The 19853-nt window shown below is 35.4% G+C and overlaps 1 protein-coding gene across 2 annotated transcripts in view; it reads right to left on the bottom strand.

Moving 5' to 3' along the window:
* Positions 1-225: 225 nt before the first annotated feature.
* The window catches only part of tafa2 (TAFA chemokine like family member 2), a 160960-nt gene continuing 141332 nt past the window's right edge, over positions 226-19853 (bottom strand). For both annotated transcript variants that reach the window (XM_031898951.1, XM_018092274.2), the window contains 3 exons: positions 11159-11311; positions 9540-9664; positions 226-1601 (listed from right to left, as the gene is read on the bottom strand). In XM_031898951.1, coding sequence (XP_031754811.1) covers positions 1590-1601; positions 9540-9664; positions 11159-11311 — 290 coding nt within the window. In that variant the 3' untranslated portion in view covers positions 226-1589. The remainder of the gene's footprint in view (positions 1602-9539; positions 9665-11158; positions 11312-19853) is intronic.

Below are 19853 nucleotides of genomic sequence, written 5' to 3'. Positions count from 1 at the left end.
ATGCAGTCTGTTATCCAGAAACCCAATATACAGAAAGCTTTGAACTACAGGAAGGTCATCTACTACAGATTTCATTTTAATGAAATAATTCACATTATTTTAATTGATTTTTTCTCTGTAATAATAAAACAGTACCTTGTACTTGATCCTAACTAAGATATAATTACTCCTTATTAGAGGTAAAATGATCCTACTGGGTTTTTTTTATTGTTTAAAATGAGGCATGGAAATTATTGAAAGATCCCTGGAAAACCCCCAGGTCTCAAGCATTCTGGATAACAAGTCCCATAACTGTACAGTGTTTTGGGTATATTTCAAGTATTTTTTCTGGTGTGGGGGTTTCAATATTGTGATAACATGGGATAAAACTGAGATACAGTTTAAAAAAAAAAATCTCTGTACAGTATTCTGTTGAGATTCTTAAATACAACAATCGATTTGTAATCACAATTCCTTTTGCCTGTCCATGAGCATCACATAAAGGTACGCATCCTTTGCTTAGTGATACAGTAAATGTACTAACCACTGACAATATAAAGCAATGTAAAATCCATCACATGGCTCAAGGTTAATGATCCGGCTGCATTGTGTAACGCTACCTGCATCTTCAAGCAACTGATAGTAGAATATTAGAAAAAGTTGAAACATTTAGTTATACTGCAGTACAGCCAAAATCGATCAGCTAAAGCATAAAGCATAGATATATTGGATAACACATTTGTCAATATAATATTGTTGATTGAAGTCTGAGCTTCTGATTTGGAAACTCCTTTTACTTTAAACAGACATTTTATGCTGTCATTAAGCATTTGGAATGCTCTTATGAAATAAGCACTAAAAACATTTTCTAAAACCACAATCCATTCTTTCCCATTTTAAATGGCTGCAGGAAACCAACCTTTATCCTAAACCAATGAGTTTCAATCTTGTAAAAGGCTTTACGGTTGGACCATATAATATCTATCAAAAGTGAACAAAACGCATCTAAAATAGATTTTTAAAAAATGAAACTTTTCAATATAATTGGGCAATTTGATACAAAGGAAATACAAATTGTGTATTCAGATCACAATCCCCCAGCTGACAGAAGAACTGATTCCCTACTGCAAATGAATGCCATTATACCTAGATATATTTATACTCATAATGAACACAAAGTCTTACATAACTTAGTTAAGCGACAAACAAATTGGTTTACTCAGTCATGCTGGAGGAAATCTTCTACAAAATAGTACAGTTTATTTATAGGCAGCTGTATTAGCACTGAAGACAAAAACAAAAACAAAAAAGAATCCAGATGTAGTTGACTTCTATTTCGACTTTGCTTTCTTTGAGTTATAAACACATTTCCACTGTTTATTTTTGCTCAGTCCTGGGTGCACAGTATTCAACATGGAAAGTTATTTGGTGGCAATTGTGCTTTCATTTTTGTATCAAAACATGATCTCTTGAGAAGCCATTCTGAACAAAATCTGCATTTTGAAATTGAATTCAAGCATTCCAGAATGTTTATTTTTGTTTGTTTGTTTTTTAAATCTTTCATTGCTGTCCAATCTCAGTCCAGGATTTTACGTCTCAGTTGTCAATAGCTACCGTGTTACCTGATAAAAGAAAAAAAACAAGTTGATATATATACATATTTAGACATTTTAAAAATATATTGTTGTATTTATTACTGTTCCCAATATAATGAGTGTTTAAGAACTCTGGAGAAACCCAGAACTTGAAAATATGTGCACTATGCATACCGGAAAAATCCTTTTTACGTGGACCATACTAAGTACATCACAGTTGACTGAAAGTTGATATAAAATGTTTGTGTTTATCTATTTAACCCAGAATGTATTTCTTAAATCGACCAAGGCTACTTAAAGGAGAACGCTAGCTTCCGATCCAAAATTTGTTAAAGAGCCCAACACAATCCTTTCCTTCAAAAAGTATGAATAAATACCATTTTTATATGCTGAAATCCAGATGCAAAACAGTCCCTCTCTTTCTGCATCATTCGAGATCCTGGCTGGGGAGGGGGGGACTAAAACATTGATGTCACAAATTGTAACAACTTCTCCACTGCTTACAGACAGCATGCAAGAACTACATAACCCACAATGCATGTGTGGGATCAAGAGGATGCAGGCTGAAGGCAGGCTGAGGACAGTTGACTACTGTAACATTTTATTTGATCTGAAAGTAGTCAGCCAGATCAGCAGAAGAACAGGGGGCCAGGCTTGGGTAACTGTTAAAAAAATGTATTATTACATTAAATAAGAGTTCCCCTTTAATGAACAACATTAAAAACATGCCAAAAGTAAACCTTATAAGCTCAATTAATTCTGTTGTCACACAAAATAATTCCAGCTGTCTTTAACTTGAACTTCCCATGAATGCTAGAAACTATAGCAACATATACAAGCAATATCCACAGGTTTGCAATACATGAAGCTGGATCCCTGGGGAATTAACGGCCCTAAGCCAAATCCTATTTAGTTGAGCTTTTTGTTGTGATCTGGTGTATGAAGCCTGTGTGTATATTTTATAAATATATATATATATATACTTACATGGACACCAAAACGTCACGTAATAATCCTTTCTATTTTTACATTTTGCTCACAATTCTTTAAATCAGCATTCTAGGGGTGCTGCCCTTGTTCTAGTATATATATAATATACTGTATGTACTTTTATATATGCATGCAAACACAAATGCAAGAAAATACATCTTCTGCTCCTAAAATCTTACAAAGTAGGTTGTAGTAAGACGGTGCACATAAATATCATGGAAATATATAAATATGAACACTGATCTCTGATCACTGATCTCCTTTCCTCTCTTCCTTGTTTTCAAGCATGAGAAATTTCCCCCACTGAATCATCACTCTCAAGAGACGTAACGCTTATTACACAATTAGATAATTGCAGAGCAATTATGTCAACCACCAAGCAGAAACAAAACAAGCCTTGTGTTGTTTTAATCTAGAGGTGTAAGATAAAGAATGGAATAATGTTGTCGCTAAACTTATCATTTTTAATTATTGTTGCCTTGACATATTTATCTCACTGCAGAAAATAAAGTGATATTATTTTTGTAGCATTTATAAGCAAATAAAAGTTAAAATAATTGAGAAGCAAATGAAAAGTGTTGACAAGGGGACTCCTCAATTGAACCTTTGCTTTCAACCATAATGAAACACCAGGAGCCGGAAATAGGTAAAATGGCCACAGCATTTATTCACATTTTATCAAATAAATAGGACCTTGCCAGCCTTACCCAAAGGCAATATTTCAGAATTCCATAACAGTTCGCTACTATGCTCTGCTATTCCTCAGACTTAAGATCAGCGCTATGATAACATTAGTGATGAGCGAATCTGTCACGTTACCTTTTGCCAAAAAATGTGCAAAACTTTAGAAAAATTTGTGAAATGGTGAAAAAATGTTTGACATGCCCTACTTTTTTGACACAATCATGAATTTTCCACAGTGAAATTCTGCACCCATTTCACCCAAAAAAACGCTGATGGTGAAATGCGGTTTTGCTGCGATTCTATACCTGCCGGAAAAATTCACTCATCACTAGATATTATATCCACCGCTGAGTATTAGCCTGCCTCTACATACAGAGATGATGGCCCCAAACTCTGCTACCAGCAGAAGCTGCATATCCCACAATGAGAGAAGTTCTGCAGCCCTGCTGCCGGTCCTGAATCCGCAGTGTCTTTATGATAGGAAATCCAAGCAGGCTGCCACCTAGCACAAGCAGTAGTAGCATCTGTATCGACCAATCCACTGTGCAGTTACAGGAGAGAACCTCCTTTCTCCCTCTTAAAAAAGCACATTATCATATATCCACTGTTTTGATCCAGAAGAAGGCAAAAAACCCAACCTGAAGCTAGTGCCAATTATGCCTCAAGAGGGAAAAAATTCCTTCCTGGCCCCCATGATGATCAGAAACATTCCCTGGATCAAGCATTTGACATTCATTTAACATAAATTATACCATGCAGACTCTCACATTTATACTGTATAATGTTACAGAAACCACAGTATAACAATGCACACAGGAAACATCCTCATTAGGTAATTAATAGATAATATGATAAAATAAAAAAGAGAAACTCTGACATTTTACAAAATATGTCAAAAAGAGTGGAGGGTGGGTGGGATGTTTCTACCTGCTCTCTCACATGAATCACATCCCTCTTCTTCTCCACCCCCAGCCCAGCTTTCCCCACCTTGACTCATTGCTTTTCACCCAATCACAGCTACATCTGATTCTGCTAATCTTTAAACATAAACCAGTGTAATCTGGCTGCTGGTCATTCATGGCTTTCCTATCATTTAACAAGAAAATTTGAGTTGTGAGCAAAAGGGAACAGAAGTGTCCACAAACATGGTAGAAACCTAAATATATTAGGGCTCATTAAATAAACTCACAAAGGTGGATATTAAAAGACAAGGCTTAATAAGAAAAAGGGCCAGCTTGTTATAATAATCTCTTACCTCAGACCCCAGGCCAGCCTTCCTCTGTGCTGAAAAACTCACTGGCCCATGGTAGTATTCTAGCGAGCACTGTGCCACCAGCTTGTTTCCTGTCTTTTAGATACTTGCTGGAGCCCTGGGCTGTGCACGTGTGTAATAGGGCAATCATTTTAGCATCTAAATTACATCTAAATCACAATCTTCTTTAGTTATCAAAACTCAGTTATTATTGACTTTTTTATATGCAAAATCCTAAACTATAATTATTCAGGCTACAAAAAGGCAATATTTGGCAAAAAACATTGACAATTTCTATGAATTCTAACCTTCATATTTATTTTCGACCAGTAATTGCTTGAAATGTGACAATCTCAGCTGGTGAACTGCTGAGAGTTCTACACCATGGAGTCAGTTGGAAAAAAACCCAAAGTAATTCCCAGCGTTTTGATCACCACTGAATACCAGCAAAACACTCAGGAGCTCACATACAAGCCTTTTTATTAGACCCAACTGCACAATGAGTAGATCACTAGCTATTTTTATTACACCCTACTGTTAGCCAAATTGCCCAATACATGCTTTATTTGAATGTGTCTCAAATATATGCACCGATACAGTTTCCAGTTAAACAGATAACACCGCTGCTTAGAATATACACAATTCCAAGCCAATTTTATTCAAGTCTTTTGGATGCATACACACAAAGCCAGGCTTAAGCCAAATTCCTAGAAAATTGGCTAAACTGGCCAACAATATCTAGATGTCTAATCACCGTAAAAATCAGCAAATTAGCTTTGGTTAGCTTGCTGCAGGTTTTATAATGAAAGTACATTTCTGAATAGTTATTTAGCCATTGTTGGTAAATGAGCACACCTGTTAGGGCCAAAGCTTTAATAAGTCACTTTGAGTTAGTAAAAGTAATTCTTTTTATTGTTTATCTGTTTATCATATCCTTATTGGAGGACTTTTAATGAAGAGTGCAATTGGAAAACATAAACACACATTTATATCATATCATACCAACCTTAAAAAATACAGTTAAATAAATATTAATTCATTATTTACCAATTTGTAACAGAAATACATGCACATACCTTTATAATGTGATAACAAGACATTGGGATTTCCTATCATGTTATCAACACAAGTTTTAAAAGGAATTTAAATTTAACATTCAAAAGAGTTTAACAACAGAATTTAAATTCACATGGGAATTTAACTCAGAAATCTACAGATCATTTTATGTAGATCATTTCAGTGCATTTATCACAAACACTTACACAGTTTTAAAAAAAAAATGATTGAATAGTTAGCATTTTTTTTTAATCTTTACATTTCTTTTCCCTGCAAATCTCCTGTACATCATCTGATAACAGAAGGTAGAAAATATTTCTACCAGGCTCTGTGGAAATAACATTCACTAGGGTGCAATCAGAGAACTCTAGGGGCACTTTATCTCGTGACAGCCATGCTGTTGAAATGATGATGCTTTTAAAAGTCAATATGGCTGGGAATTTGAGTATTCCCAACAGTTAGAGATTTGGGTATAATGTGGCTCGTGTTACCTGTTGAAACAGATCTCTGAGGATTGTTCAAAGATGCTTTAGAACATTCAGTCCTAAGACTAATTTTTCCTGTTTCACATCCAGATTGCTTTCTGTTTTTTTTAATTATCTTCAAGAAATAATTTAGTTATAAGCAATTCATATCTATCTGTCTGTCTGTCTGTCTATCTATCTATCTATCTATCTATCTACAGTGGCTTGCAAAAGTATTCGGCCCCCTTGAACTTTTCCACATTTTGTCACATTACAGCCACAAACATAAATCAATTTTATTGGAATTCCACGTGAAAGACCATTACAAAGTGGTGTACACGTGAGAAGTGGAACGAAAATCATACATGATTCCAAACATTGTTTACAAATAAATAACTGCAAAGTGGGGTGTGCGTAATTATTCAGCCCCCTGAGTCAATACTTTGTAGAACCACCTTTTGCTGCAATTACAGCTGCCAGTCATTTAGGGTATGTCTCTACCAGCTTTGCACATCTACAGACTGAAATCCTTGCCCATTCTTCTTTGCAAAACAGCTCCAGCTCAGTCAGATTAGATGGACAGCGTTTGTGAACAGCAGTTTTCAGATCTTGCCACAGATTCTCGATTGGATTTAGATCTGGACTTTGACTGGGCCATTCTAACACATGGATATGTTTTGTTTTTAACCATTCCATTGTTGCACTGGATTTATGTTTAGGGTCGTTGTCCTGCTGGAAGGTGAACCTCCGCCCCAGTCTCAAGTCTTCTGCAGACTCCAAGAGGTTCTCTTCAAAGATTGCCCTGTAATTACGCACACCCCACTTTGCAGTTATTTATTTGTAAAAAATGTTTGGAATCATGTATGATTTTCGTTCCACTTCTCACGTGTACACCACTTTGTATTGGTCTTTCACGTGGAATTCCAATAAAATCGATTCATGTTTGTGGCTGTAATGTGACAAAATGTGGAAAAGTTCAAGGGGGCCAAATACTTTTGCAAGCCACTGTATCTGTCTGTCTGTCTGTCTATCTATGTATCTATTTAAAATCTATTGCATGCAAAATGAACAGTTTATTATTTTAAAGTACACACTGTAGTCAATGTATTAGCTGCAGTTTCTTTCAATTTATGATGAAAGTTGTTTCAAAACTGTATTATAATAAAATATTCCCAAAACTCAGTACTTGAAATACTCAGTACGTTGATTTGCAACAGGGGCATTGTTTTTACAGATATAGAAGGACTCATGTAGCAAACACCAGTTTGGAACATTGAATTCAGAAAGTGTAATGTAGGCTTGTGTAAAACATCACCAATGATGTTGCTTATAGCAGCCAATCAGATGCTTTGCTTTGGTTTTTTAACTGTAATTGCGGATTGGTTGCTCTGGGCAACATTACCAGTAATGCTTCACTCCACTTTTTACACAGCATGATAAATATACCCCTAAGTCTCATCTCTGTCTGAGGGAAACCCTCACAGATTAACTGTGCTTGTTGGGTAGGTACCATCAATTTCAGAATCCAAAATTGTGAGTGCACTGATGTACATATGCTCAGTAATAGAAAGGATAAAGAACCAGGTCATTGTAGAAATTCTCCAATTCACCAATTCATCATTTGCTAGAAAACAGCAAATTAAAAACTTAAGGTAACAAATGGCTCATATTTTTCCTCTAGAAAAGGTTACCTTAGCTCAGTCCATGACAGGCTTATACTTTAGGAATATAAACATTGTTTAATACTGTTCAAATAAGCTTTTAGAAAAGTTACAGTCGTGTTTTAATGATTTCTGGCAGGAATGGATCAAGAGGAAAAACCCCCAATATCAAATACATTCGATGTCAATAACAAGATGTAATGCTTACCACAATGGTAGCCTACATAACACAACTATCTACCAGTTGGCAAATGCAATAATAGTTCAAGGATTCTCTAGGCACAAACCCCTACTCTTTTATGATCATATTAGCTTCTCAAGTTCATGCTCATAACACCAAAGTATGCATTTGAGTGTATTGGCCTTAGTGACAAGTAGTCAATGAGACAGTCAGGCACATTGCTTGGTGCTGAGAGATCCAAGTTACAGGCCCACAGTCAAATACAGTACATCATATTAATTGGCACTGTGCTCCTTGACACACTACACTATTGTTATTTTTTGTGATTTATTTGGCACCAACATAATACATAGAAACAATACATTTTACATCAGTCTCTCCTGGGCTAATTAAACCAGTGACATTCAAAATCTAATTCCCCTACACAACAGTTACGCCAATTAACATGATCATATATTTTTGGAGTGGTGAAAGAAAGTAAAAGCTCCAGGAGGAAATTTGACATTAAGAAACAAACTTAATTTACTGTATATAGCGCCACAGTCGCCATTGAACTTGGTACCAATGATGTTACACTGACAAAATGTATATAGTAAAATGGATAAACTCATCTGCAAAAATCTCATTTATTTGTGCATTGATATCAGTCTACATACCACAAAGCAGATTTATCTTTCGGCTGCACCAACATGTCCCCATTGTTATACAGTATTTCAGACCAGATTTTTCCACTCTTTCGATGGTCTAAACATATTCATAAAGTAGCTTTGGAATCAATATAAAATACTAGGGGGCACATTTAATAATCCACGAACGTCCGAAAAGCGTCCGAATGCGTCTTTTTCGTAATGATTGGTATTTAGCGTTTTTTTTCGTAAATTGTCACGACTTTTTCGTAGCGTTACGACTTGCGCGAATTGTCGCAACTTTTTTTCGTAGCCGTCGCGCCGAGTACGAAAGTTTCGGATTCATTCAAGCTTCAGTATCGGGACTTTCCTTGGGCCAGGTTGGAGCTGCAGAGTGCCATTGATTCCTATGGGAGGCTTCCAAAATCATTCAAAGTCTAAAAGGTTTGCCTGCCGTTTACGAGCGCTCAATACGAAAAAGTTGTGACAATATACGAGCAAATCGTAATGGCTACGAAAAAGTTGCGACAATTCGCGCAAGTCGTAACAGCTACGAAAAAGTTGCGACAATTTACGAAAAAGTCGTAACGGCAACGAAAACATCGCAAAAAAATATGAAAAAGTCGCAAAATGTTGTTTCCAATCCAAATTTTTCCCATTCAGATTCATGGATTAGTAAATGTGCCCCTAGGTGTTCCACAATTTGGAGGTTTTTTTAAAGGTTGTGCTATTTTGTGCTTTTCCTTGCTGCACATAAAATGTATTTTCTCAAACAAAAAAGTTTATAATATTTAGGTGTAGTTAGTTTAATCATTAAGAGTTTCAGCGTGAACACTTTTCAGGGCCCACCTAGATACAGAGTGCCATTAGACCAAAGATCACATCATCTCCCCATAAATGCTTTTGAGCATGAGAGTGCTAAATTTGTGACAGGTGGCACCCTCTAACCCAGGTTTAGTCTGTAATTTTGTCTGGGGCAGGTGAATGTCAAAATAATAATACAGTACTTAATAGAAAGCAGCGGCTATATATTATAATCATGTAAATCTACCTTTGTTGTTTTCACTTTATTCCCTGAGGCACAACTCCAGCCTTTCTGATCTGGAAGAATTTTGCATTCTTCACCTTCAAGACACGGCTGCATATGGCACCACCATTTCTGCTCGACAATTGACGCTAAAATGTAATAATAACATAAAGAATATTTTTTGGCAAATTAGGGTTGATATTATATAAAAAATACTTTGCTTAAAGGAAAAAATCCCACCAAAATAAATCAGCCTGAAGAGATGGATATATAATAGCAATAGCAGCATCTAGTAGGTAAATAATGCACAAAATACATAAAATAGAAACAGAAAAACACCTGCAAGCTGTGCATGCTAAATGTTAATTTGAAAATGAACAACCAATTAAAATGTGATTCCTAAATTGCCCTACACAACTGATTATATAGATAAGAAAAGGAAACAAAGACAGAGCTGCTATTTTATTAAATTATTTTATTAAAACTGAAGGGCTCATTTACAGTAACTAGGGGCAGCATTAAGTATAAAATTGGAGCAAAATGACATCCATTAAATAATGCTATTTAAAATGCTATTTGTGAATCTCAGTTTCTTAATTGTACCTATCCATACTAGCAGCATATTTTATTTTGGGAGCTGAACACCTAATGAAGGATCACTGGATAGGATACATGTAGTGCGGTAAAAAAATATGTGGTTCTCTAGAGTAATATTTTGTTGCTGATTTGTAAAGTTTGGATGGCATAACGGTGCCTCTACTCTGTAAGAAGAACCCACATACTGAAAACAATAGGATAAAACTTCAACTATTATCTTATTGTGGCAGTTTTTAAACTAGTGTGTTACCAGAGCCAAAATCATGCTCAAAGAAGCCAAATGGCAAAGCATGCCACTGTAACTATATCGTTATTTAGGCAAAATGCATTCATCATTTTGCCTTTTTAAAGTGATACTGACACTAAAAAACGACTCCTCAAAATATGAATGTACATAAAAAGTTGCCTATAGTTTATGTTCATTGATTTTTGCTGAGAGATTTGCTTTTGTAAGAAATTGTTACTTGAAGTTCCTAAACCTGACTGTTTTGCCAACCTGACTGTCCCTTCTCAGCCTGTCAGTTATAGCTTCCAATGCTAACGGCCTCCTGCTGGACAAATATGGCAGCCCCCTTATAGGGGAACATGGGGGATCAGACAAGTAATATAAAAGCATTGGGCAAATATTTTTATGGAAAAAAAAAAGGTCATGCAAAGACAATGTTATGATAGATGTAAAAAAAAGGTTTAATTTCTGGTGTCAGTATCTCTTTAAAGAGCTATTTGTGCCAGTGTGCTAAGATTCTAAAGTTGGATGTCCATAGCTAAAATCCATGACCATATGTTGTATGGCTTATAACATTCATACACAAAACATCTGCATGCAATATTCAACAGTATACTCTAGCCAATATCTAGCCAAAGTAAATAAAATATGTAAAAGAATTGGCCTTGATGTTTCAAACTTAGCAATGACCAGAGCTGAATTTAAACATTATGAAGAATAAACTAAGGTTTTATTATACTAGTTTATCATGTGGCTTGTTGTTTATGCTATAAAAATATTTTTAGAGGCTGTTTGTGATGAATAAGCATATTCCACCTACCATCCACACAAGAAGGAGTTGCTCTTGTTGTCCCTGCCACTTGTCCTGGAAAACATGAGCACTTGACTGTTTGGGATCTTTCTTCTATCTTATTTTTATTGCAACATCTGTGTAGGGCCACAACTTCACAAGTTCCAGTTCTAACATGCTGAGCTGAGAAGAAAATTATTATATCCATTATATTTCCAAGTATACTGCAGCATTGTACTGTGTTAATAATTTCAGTAGAGGAAGGCTATGGCATATTTGCATCTACGAATCCAAGTAGTGTCAGTTCAGAAGAAAACCACAAAACAAAAGCAAACTACAATAATCTGAGTTGAATTAGTGTCAGATCCAAGTTAATGGTAATTCCAGGGCTCCCTTGCATTACCGTGAGCATGTACACATAATTCATCAGAGCAGGCTGAAATACGTTAATGCAAGAACTCTTCAATGTACACATAATTTTGTGAATAATTTTGTTAAATAGATAAATGATTGATAGATATTATAGATTAACAATACAGTGTATGGGTGTATGTAAAGTGTATACTGTATATATATATATATATATATATATATGAACAGAGAGCCGCACACACAAGGACTTAACGATAAAGTGAAAAAATTTTATTCAAAAAAATCCAACGTTTCGAGTACTTACTGTACTCTTCCTCAGGGACAAACCCCTGAGGAAGAGTACAGTAAGTACTCGAAATGTTGGATTTTTTTGAATAAAATTTTTTCACTTTATCGTTAAGTCCTTGTGTGTGCGGCTCTCTGTTCATATATTGCCTCATTTTAGCCAGCACCCAGGGCATTTGAACTTTTATAGGGTGTGCTCCACTCTTCCTTGTATATATATATATATATATATATATATTCACTCGAAGTTTCTAAGTACATCATACTTAGAAATATAGTATATAAAAATGTATTTATTTATATAACATGCGCCTGTAGAATGTAATCCACATATTCCTGGGAAAGTATAACAGGGAAAGTAAATTATAGTCTATCTGCAGAACATTTGCTTGCCAATTTTGCAATTAACCTTACATTTTTAAATTACTGCTTTTGTGAGATTCTTTGAAAGTTCTGACCCCTACTGAAGCAATCCAAAAATCAGTCCATGGCTTAATTACCAATAATAGAGGCATCTTCAATCAGACATTCAGAACATGCACAGACATACAGTAGTTTGTTGCCCCCTCCCACTGCTGTCAATTCACTGAACTGGAAAGAGCTCAGAAAGAGAGAATTGTCCCCAAACTCAGCAGTGTATTTGACAGCTAACTCCAAACCCCCTCCCCTGCATCAGTAATGTCACCCTGTCACTGATCTCTCACAGACCCAGTACTTGTACTATTCAAATAGAGGCCTCCTGACTAGGAAATTAAGCCCCAAGCTCATGGTTCTGGGGTAAACATTGATTGCTATAGTACTTGGCAAAGGAAAAAGTTAAAATTTAACTTTCTTTAATTCCTGTTTCCTTTTTTTAGTCCAATTGTCAGCACACAAATGGGTAATCCACCCACTTGCCTTTTAGGTATGACAGTAGAAACCCTAGTTCCTACTATTGTTAGTTAGTTAGTGACTATTAGAACCCACTCTTTTCTCCTCCCCACGTGTCTTTTCACAAATAATAATCACACCAAGTCTGAATGCATAGGAATTTCAATAGGGAGGGTAAGTTAAATTGTGCAGAGAACTGAAAAGGAAGGAGAAATTACATGAAGTAGCTGTGCATATCTGATCCACTGGAACAAGATTTTTTTTTCTGGCCAAGAAACAGATGTAGCTCAAAAAAGAATGCGCTCTGATTTATATTGAAGGTCACCAGTCTTCTGCAATATAGCTGGTCTGTGTGGTTGATCCACCGTGCCAGGGACAATTTTGAGGCTGCCTTTTTTTTCTAAAGAAAAAAATGGACAGATTCTCAGATTTTCTGAATTCTTCTGTGCTTTCAATATGTTCTTTGAGAATTTCCCCCACATCCAGGAAATGTTAATGAATTTCTTCTAGAGAAGAAGGATCGGGTAGAAAATTAGGAAGACAAATTTCCTGATGTAGTAGGAAAATTTGCAAAACGGCAAAAAATTAGCGAAGCGCATTTGTCACACGATTTTTTTCTCACCCGCGTCTTTTTTTGTCGGCCACGTTTTTTTTACGCGCCCTTTTTGATGCATCCGTGCCCAATTTGATGCGCGACTACATTTTTTGCCGCCTGATTTTTTTCTCACCCACGTCTTTTTTTGTCGCCCACGTTTTTTTACGCGCCCGCACCCTTTTTGATGTGTCCGTGCCCAATTTGATGCGTGACTACATTTTTTGACGCCTGACTAATGAAGTTTCGCGGAAAAATTCACCAATGGTGAAATGTGGAAATTTGCTGTGAATCGCTTCATGAATTTGTTGCTGTTTTGCGAATTTTCCTACTATATCACATTCTTCCAAAACTACATTCTTAACCAGGAAATTTGTCTTCCTAATTTTCTACCCGATTCTTCTTCTCTAGAAAAAAATTCATTAACATTTCCTAGCAAAAAAATTCGCTCATCACTAGTTAGAATGTCATTTTGTGATGTAAGAGATTGCTTGTTGGTTCTGAGTAACTTTTTGAGCTATTCTTTCCTGTTCCTGTGAGAGTGTGTAATCTCTCTCTCTCTCTCTCTCTTTCTCTGAAGCTGCATGTTCCTGTGTTAAAGTGAATACCAGCTATTATATTAATCTCTTCTAAATAAAAGTTATCAGCAACGAAGGATTGTGTGTAACTACACCACTCTGTGACAGAATCAGTGATCCAAAACAATTATTGAATAAGTTCTCTAGGAATGGCACATATTTGAGAACCCTTATTTGGAAAAAGTTTAGTACTGTTCTAAGGCCAGCAGTTGGTGCTAAGTTCTTAGAAGCAAGATTAAGGGCTTCCATGGATCAATCTCAGACAAACTCAGATGCTGATATAATGAGCTTTATATTCGTAATTAAATTATCCCTGTGAACTTTCCACGGAATGTCATCTTCTAATTAAAACATTTTGGAGTGCTCTAGAGATTTTTTAAACCCTGTTCTAAATTTCTCTTAAGGAAAATTCAGCTTTGTGATCCATAACATCCTTCCTGAGCTTTTAGGTAGTCCTGAGCTATTTTTCACTGGAATAGTGGTTCACTAGGTAAATGAGCCACAGCAATATCCACCTTTGTGGCATACTCCCATACCTTGTTTTCTTACACAATTCTTACACCATTTGGGTGTTGCAACTGGACATTAATGAAAACAAGGTTTTAGAAGAATATTTCTTAAAAAGGCTCATTTAAAAAACAAAATAAAATTCCAAATGTTCCCAGGAAACAATTCTTGTACATTTTAAGATTTCAAGACTTTCCTTCCCCTTCAAACTCAGCCTTATAGCATTTGTGTAACACAGGGTAGAACATAACTTAGTTATAAAATGATTTAACATTTATTTTGTCCTCAAGAGCTTTTACATTAAAAACACTAAATATTAAAAGCAAAACTCTTTTTTCTTAGTCATTGTAGAACAAAAATAGCAATTAAGCTGCTTCCTATTATATGTTGATTGTATATAGTTTATTGGAGGCCAGATGCTACAGAGTTGATGAGACTGAATGCACAGTGCTTTGATTTAATAAATGGTAGCTGATCTTAAGGGGCTTGATTATAAATATGTAAGAGAATTGATTCTATTAATGTCACAAACAGAAGCCAACCAAAAAGGCTCTCAAATTAAATTGTATTTTAAAACTTCAGAGGGTTGAATGCCAATCTTGCTGAAAAATGGAGTACTTGCTATCTATGTCACTATTATTATTTATTCAAAAAGCCATTGGGCAGCCTCTGTGCCAATACTTTAGACAACCCTAACTTGTACATCTTATGAGAATACCCAAACTAAGCCTTTGAATAGGATTAGTTTATTATATTGTGTAATTTCATTATGTTTGATATGTCATTTAGATGATCTTTTCTTAGTACCTATACCCCCATAGTCACAGGAAAACATGTTTTTTTGTTGTTTTTTTTAAATGCATCAGTTATCAGTGCTGCTCCAGCAGAATTCTGGGTTGAAATCCATTTTTTAAAATAGCATTTGCATTTCTATTTTTTTTATATTTGATTTTAAAATTTGACAAGGGGCTAGCCATACCTTACTTTCCCAGCTGCCCACAGTCATGTGACTTGACATGCTCTGATAAACTTCAGTCTCTTGTTTCTGCGCTGCGCTGCAAATTGGAGTGATGTCACCCCCTCCCTTTCCTTACCTAGCATTCTTTTACCAAAACAATGGGCAGGTAACAATAACAGCTCCCTGACATTTCTGCTGAAGGATTCAGCAGCCTGAACTCCATGGACTGATAGCACTGCTAGTACTGTCCTTAATTTTATTGAGTGGGTACACACGCAAAACTGCCTTCGAATAATTGATGGTGGCTTCTCTGCCAGCTAAAACACACTATGGGAAAACTGCCCCACGTGTAATTAGCCTCAATTAGCTTGTACTGTAAATTATATGTATATAGAGATATATACAGACAGTATGCATTTGTAAAAAATGGTACACTTACTATTGTGAGCAATAAATCCAGATCCTATATGCATTATACAGAGAGAGGCAGAAGTAGTGGCACCCAAAATATAATAAATACAGTAAGAGACAGAGGGCAGTGGCACAAAAAAAACACTTTAACCCAACAACTTTAGCCCCCAAATACATTAAATACAGTGAGAGCCAATGATTTGCCCCTCACCCTTTGAAAAAGCAGGATTCCTGAAGGCTGGAGACAATTTCAGCATTGTAGGGTTTAGAAATTGTTTGCATTGCTAAAGATGCCCCACATAATTGTAGACGTGAGTATATGCGTTGGTGTTCTAAAGATGTCATTAGGAGGTGCTACCATATCTATCTGTAACACTGTGGCCAACTAGAGGCGGACTGGAATCCACTAGGAGCTCTGCCTGCATAACTGCACAGACACTAAAGTTTAAGATTTGACAGTATTTTGAAGCACACTTTTTTAAATGTGTGTATGTAAGTGTAATAGTCTGTTTGAAGATTAAAACTTTTTAACGTACTGCCTATGAGATCTCTTTCTCTCTTCAATACAACACATACAAAGTGGATTTATTTGATATGCACTGCAGTTAATTCAAGTATGTGAGTAGAGTGAGAGCCTTAAAGGAACAGTAACACCAAAAAATGAAACAGCTTTAAAGTAATAAAAATATAATGCACGGTTGCCCTGCATTGGTAAAACTGGTGTGTTTGCTACAGTAACACTACTATAATTTATTTAATAAGCTGCTGTGTAGTCACGGGGGGCAGCCATTCAAGCTGGGATAAAGGAGAAAAGGCACAGGTTACATAGCAGATAACAGATAAAACACTATTGTATTCTACAGAACTTATCTGTTATCTGCTATGTGCCTGTGCCTTTTCTCCTTTGAATGGCTGCCTCCATGGCTACATAGCAGCTTATTTATATAAATTATAGTAGACTTTCTGAAGTAAACACACAACTTTTACCAGTGCAGGGCAGCAGCACATTATATTTTAGTTACTTTTATACACTTTCATTTTTTAGTGTTACTGTTCCTTTAATGGGAAATGGATGCATGATCAACTTCATTCATACTTGCACTTTTCAGGCACTGTGGCACTTTATTACAGTGATTTTTTGTGTAATTTGTATATTTTTCACTGATATCATTTAGCACTTAATCACTTTATATTTAGTAAGGTGCTGCAATGCAAAATTACAACCTTGAGCTTTATAATGTTTTTTTTTATAACTACAACCTAAATTGCACTTTAATCACAGTCTTTAATTTATTTTTTAATTTATATAAACACTATTTAGAGTGATTTAATTGGTCACTGTCACCTAGTGGGTTAATATAATGTATAACAATATTTTTAATTTGAAAAGTACTACACTAACCTCCATATGCAAGAAAAGACACAGAGCCCAGGAGCAGTAACCCATAGGAGCCAAGAAGATGTTTGCTTTTAAACAGGTGTCCAGTAAATGCTACCTGCTGATTGGTTGCTATGGGTTACTGCTCTGGGGCAAACTTAGTGCTTTTTATTACATAATCCTATAAATATTCTTTCTTCCTCTCTTTTTTTAATCCTTCTCCTTTCATTTAAGCAAATGGTTTATGGTTATATATCAAAACAATTTTGGAATTTAGTGTCCCTTTAAAGAACATGAAAAAATTAGTAAAAGTCAAAATATTTTAATGCAAATGGTGATTTAAAAAGTATGCAAAATATGTAGAACAGATGTGAAAATAGACCACGGTGCATTGAATTAAATCTACTTTGTTTCTTGAATATTATGTTCTCCCCTTTGTTTCATCACCTTGTTATAGCTGTTTTAAGTTTCGCTAATAAATTGTTTCTCTGTGCACTTCTATTTAATGTGCTACACAGGCTGCCTAGGCCTGCTCTCTAGAGGTATATATTTTACAGACCAAGCAAAAAGTAAACCACCTACATGCACTAATAAGCATAAGAAATGTAAGCTATTTCGTAATCCAGTTCATTCCTGAACTTTCTAAAAATAATTTGCTCGAATAAACCAAAGCGAATTTTTGAATTAATCAATAAAAACACAGATAAAAGGTAATATGTTTATTTTTTAAAATGTTCATGCTTCACAGTGTTTATTACATAATTACCTTTACTCAAGTTCTTCATAAAATTCTTAACGCTATCATATATAGTTATATTAAACTTTATGATGTACAAGGTCTACAGTTTTTATTAAAAAAAGCCACGTATAGCTCTAGGGTTTTAGTGGTGAACATAAAAACATGAATAACTAAATAAATTTGAGTCCCCTTACATTTTACTAATTGTATTGAATATATTTTACAAGAATTTGCCATGTAAAGTGACCTTGGCAGCTATACATTTTTACGGGGGATAACTTAGAGCTCATACGCTATAAGATTTCCTTTAGGGGTTAATGATAACATTTTAGTCCATTTTTTTATCAACACATTATTAGAATTTAACATATACAGGTATAGGACCCCGTTATCCAGAATGCTCTGGACCAAGGGTATTCCGGATAAGGGGTCTTTCTGTACTTTGGATCTCCATACCTTAAGTCCACTAAAAAATTAATAAAACATTCATTAAACCCATTAGGATTGATTTGCATCAAATAAGGATTATTTATATCATAGTTGGGATCAGTTACAAGGTACTGTTTTATTACTACAGACAAAAAGAAAATCAGTTTTAAAATTCTGAATTATTTGATTAAAATGGAGTCTATGGGAGATGGGCTTTCCGTAATTCGGAGCTTTCTGGATAACGGGTTTCCGGATAAGGGATCCCATACCTGTATTAATAATCAATTTGACATTTGGTAAAAACTTCAGGAAATTAATGGAGTTTCTATAATTTTACTTAATTTAATATACCTACTACCGATGAGCGAAATTTTTCAGCAGACATGGATTCAGAGCGGCAAAAAAAAGTGTTGAGGTGCATGTCATTTTTCAGCATTTCGCAAATCTTTTCAAAGAATCAGAATTTTTTTGCCAAAGCAAAATGGGACAGATTTGCTCATCACTAATACCTATTAAACACTATCATATTTACCAGTTGGAACAGTCATATGAACTGTGTAATAGTTCACCTTTAGTGCATTCTAAAATGTCCCATTCTTAACAGCTTTTCAGTTGGCTTTTATTTTTCATAGTTTTTGAATTATTTGCCTTCTTCTACTTCTTTCCAGTTTTCTGCATATAAAGAGAAACTACCATTGCTATACAACATTTAGTAAACTGTAATGGATGTTTCAGCAACCTTTTTCAAGCTACAGTGGCATTTGTGTATCTGAGTATAGCTGCCCAAAACATTCAGGGAGGCTAAACATCCTATAAGCGTGTGCAGCTATTTTTTAAAAACAGTAAAAGGCATTTTCAGATTTCAAAAAAAGTACAATATTTTGCCAAATCAAAACAAGAATTAATAAAAAAACAAATGAAAAAGGCAGCTGCTATAGCTTCTAGTGTTTCCTCAGTTGCATAGTGATGCCAGCCAATGTGATTAATGCTATGTTAAAAAGTAAGGATAAGCTGGGGCAAACACAGTAGTAGAGTACTGCCCTGACTCTTCCTGAAAAGACTGGCTGTGAGATCTCTTGTACCTTTGACTATGTAAGTGCTCTCTTAAATAAATTACTTTTTAAAGATGGTATTTTTGTCAAAGGACAAGGAAAATGAAAATCCCCGGGGGATGTCTGAAAAATGCACCCTGCAGTAATAACAATTGCTGACCTTGTTCACTTCTTTTTGCTAAAAAATGCACCAGCCCATGAACTGAACGGAATGAACTAAAAAGAATAATATGCCCTTGAAATAAAAACCCCATGACGGGGGCAGTGGTGATATGTGTTAATCTGGTTATAAGCGTCGCTTATACTGTAGGATAAGAAGACTAATTACGGAAACAGTGTATGGGACACCATTGGATGTATACCATTTCCCCTGAATAGCTTTGAATGGTTCTCTATAAAAAGTCTCCATTTAACACTACCCTCAAGGATAAATGCTAAAATGAGGGAAATATGCTAAAATAGTATTACAAATAAAATGATTATAATACCCAAAATAATGCACCTAAGGGCAGTGGCACCCTGAGCGGATCATCCGCTGTCATCCAGTCTTAAAT

This window comes from Xenopus tropicalis, chromosome 3 (assembly GCF_000004195.4).
Source record: "Xenopus tropicalis strain Nigerian chromosome 3, UCB_Xtro_10.0, whole genome shotgun sequence".
Classification (NCBI taxonomy): domain Eukaryota; kingdom Metazoa; phylum Chordata; class Amphibia; order Anura; family Pipidae; genus Xenopus; species Xenopus tropicalis.
The sequence above is the reverse complement of the archived record's forward strand: the minus strand, read 5'-3'. Positions and strand labels throughout refer to the sequence as shown.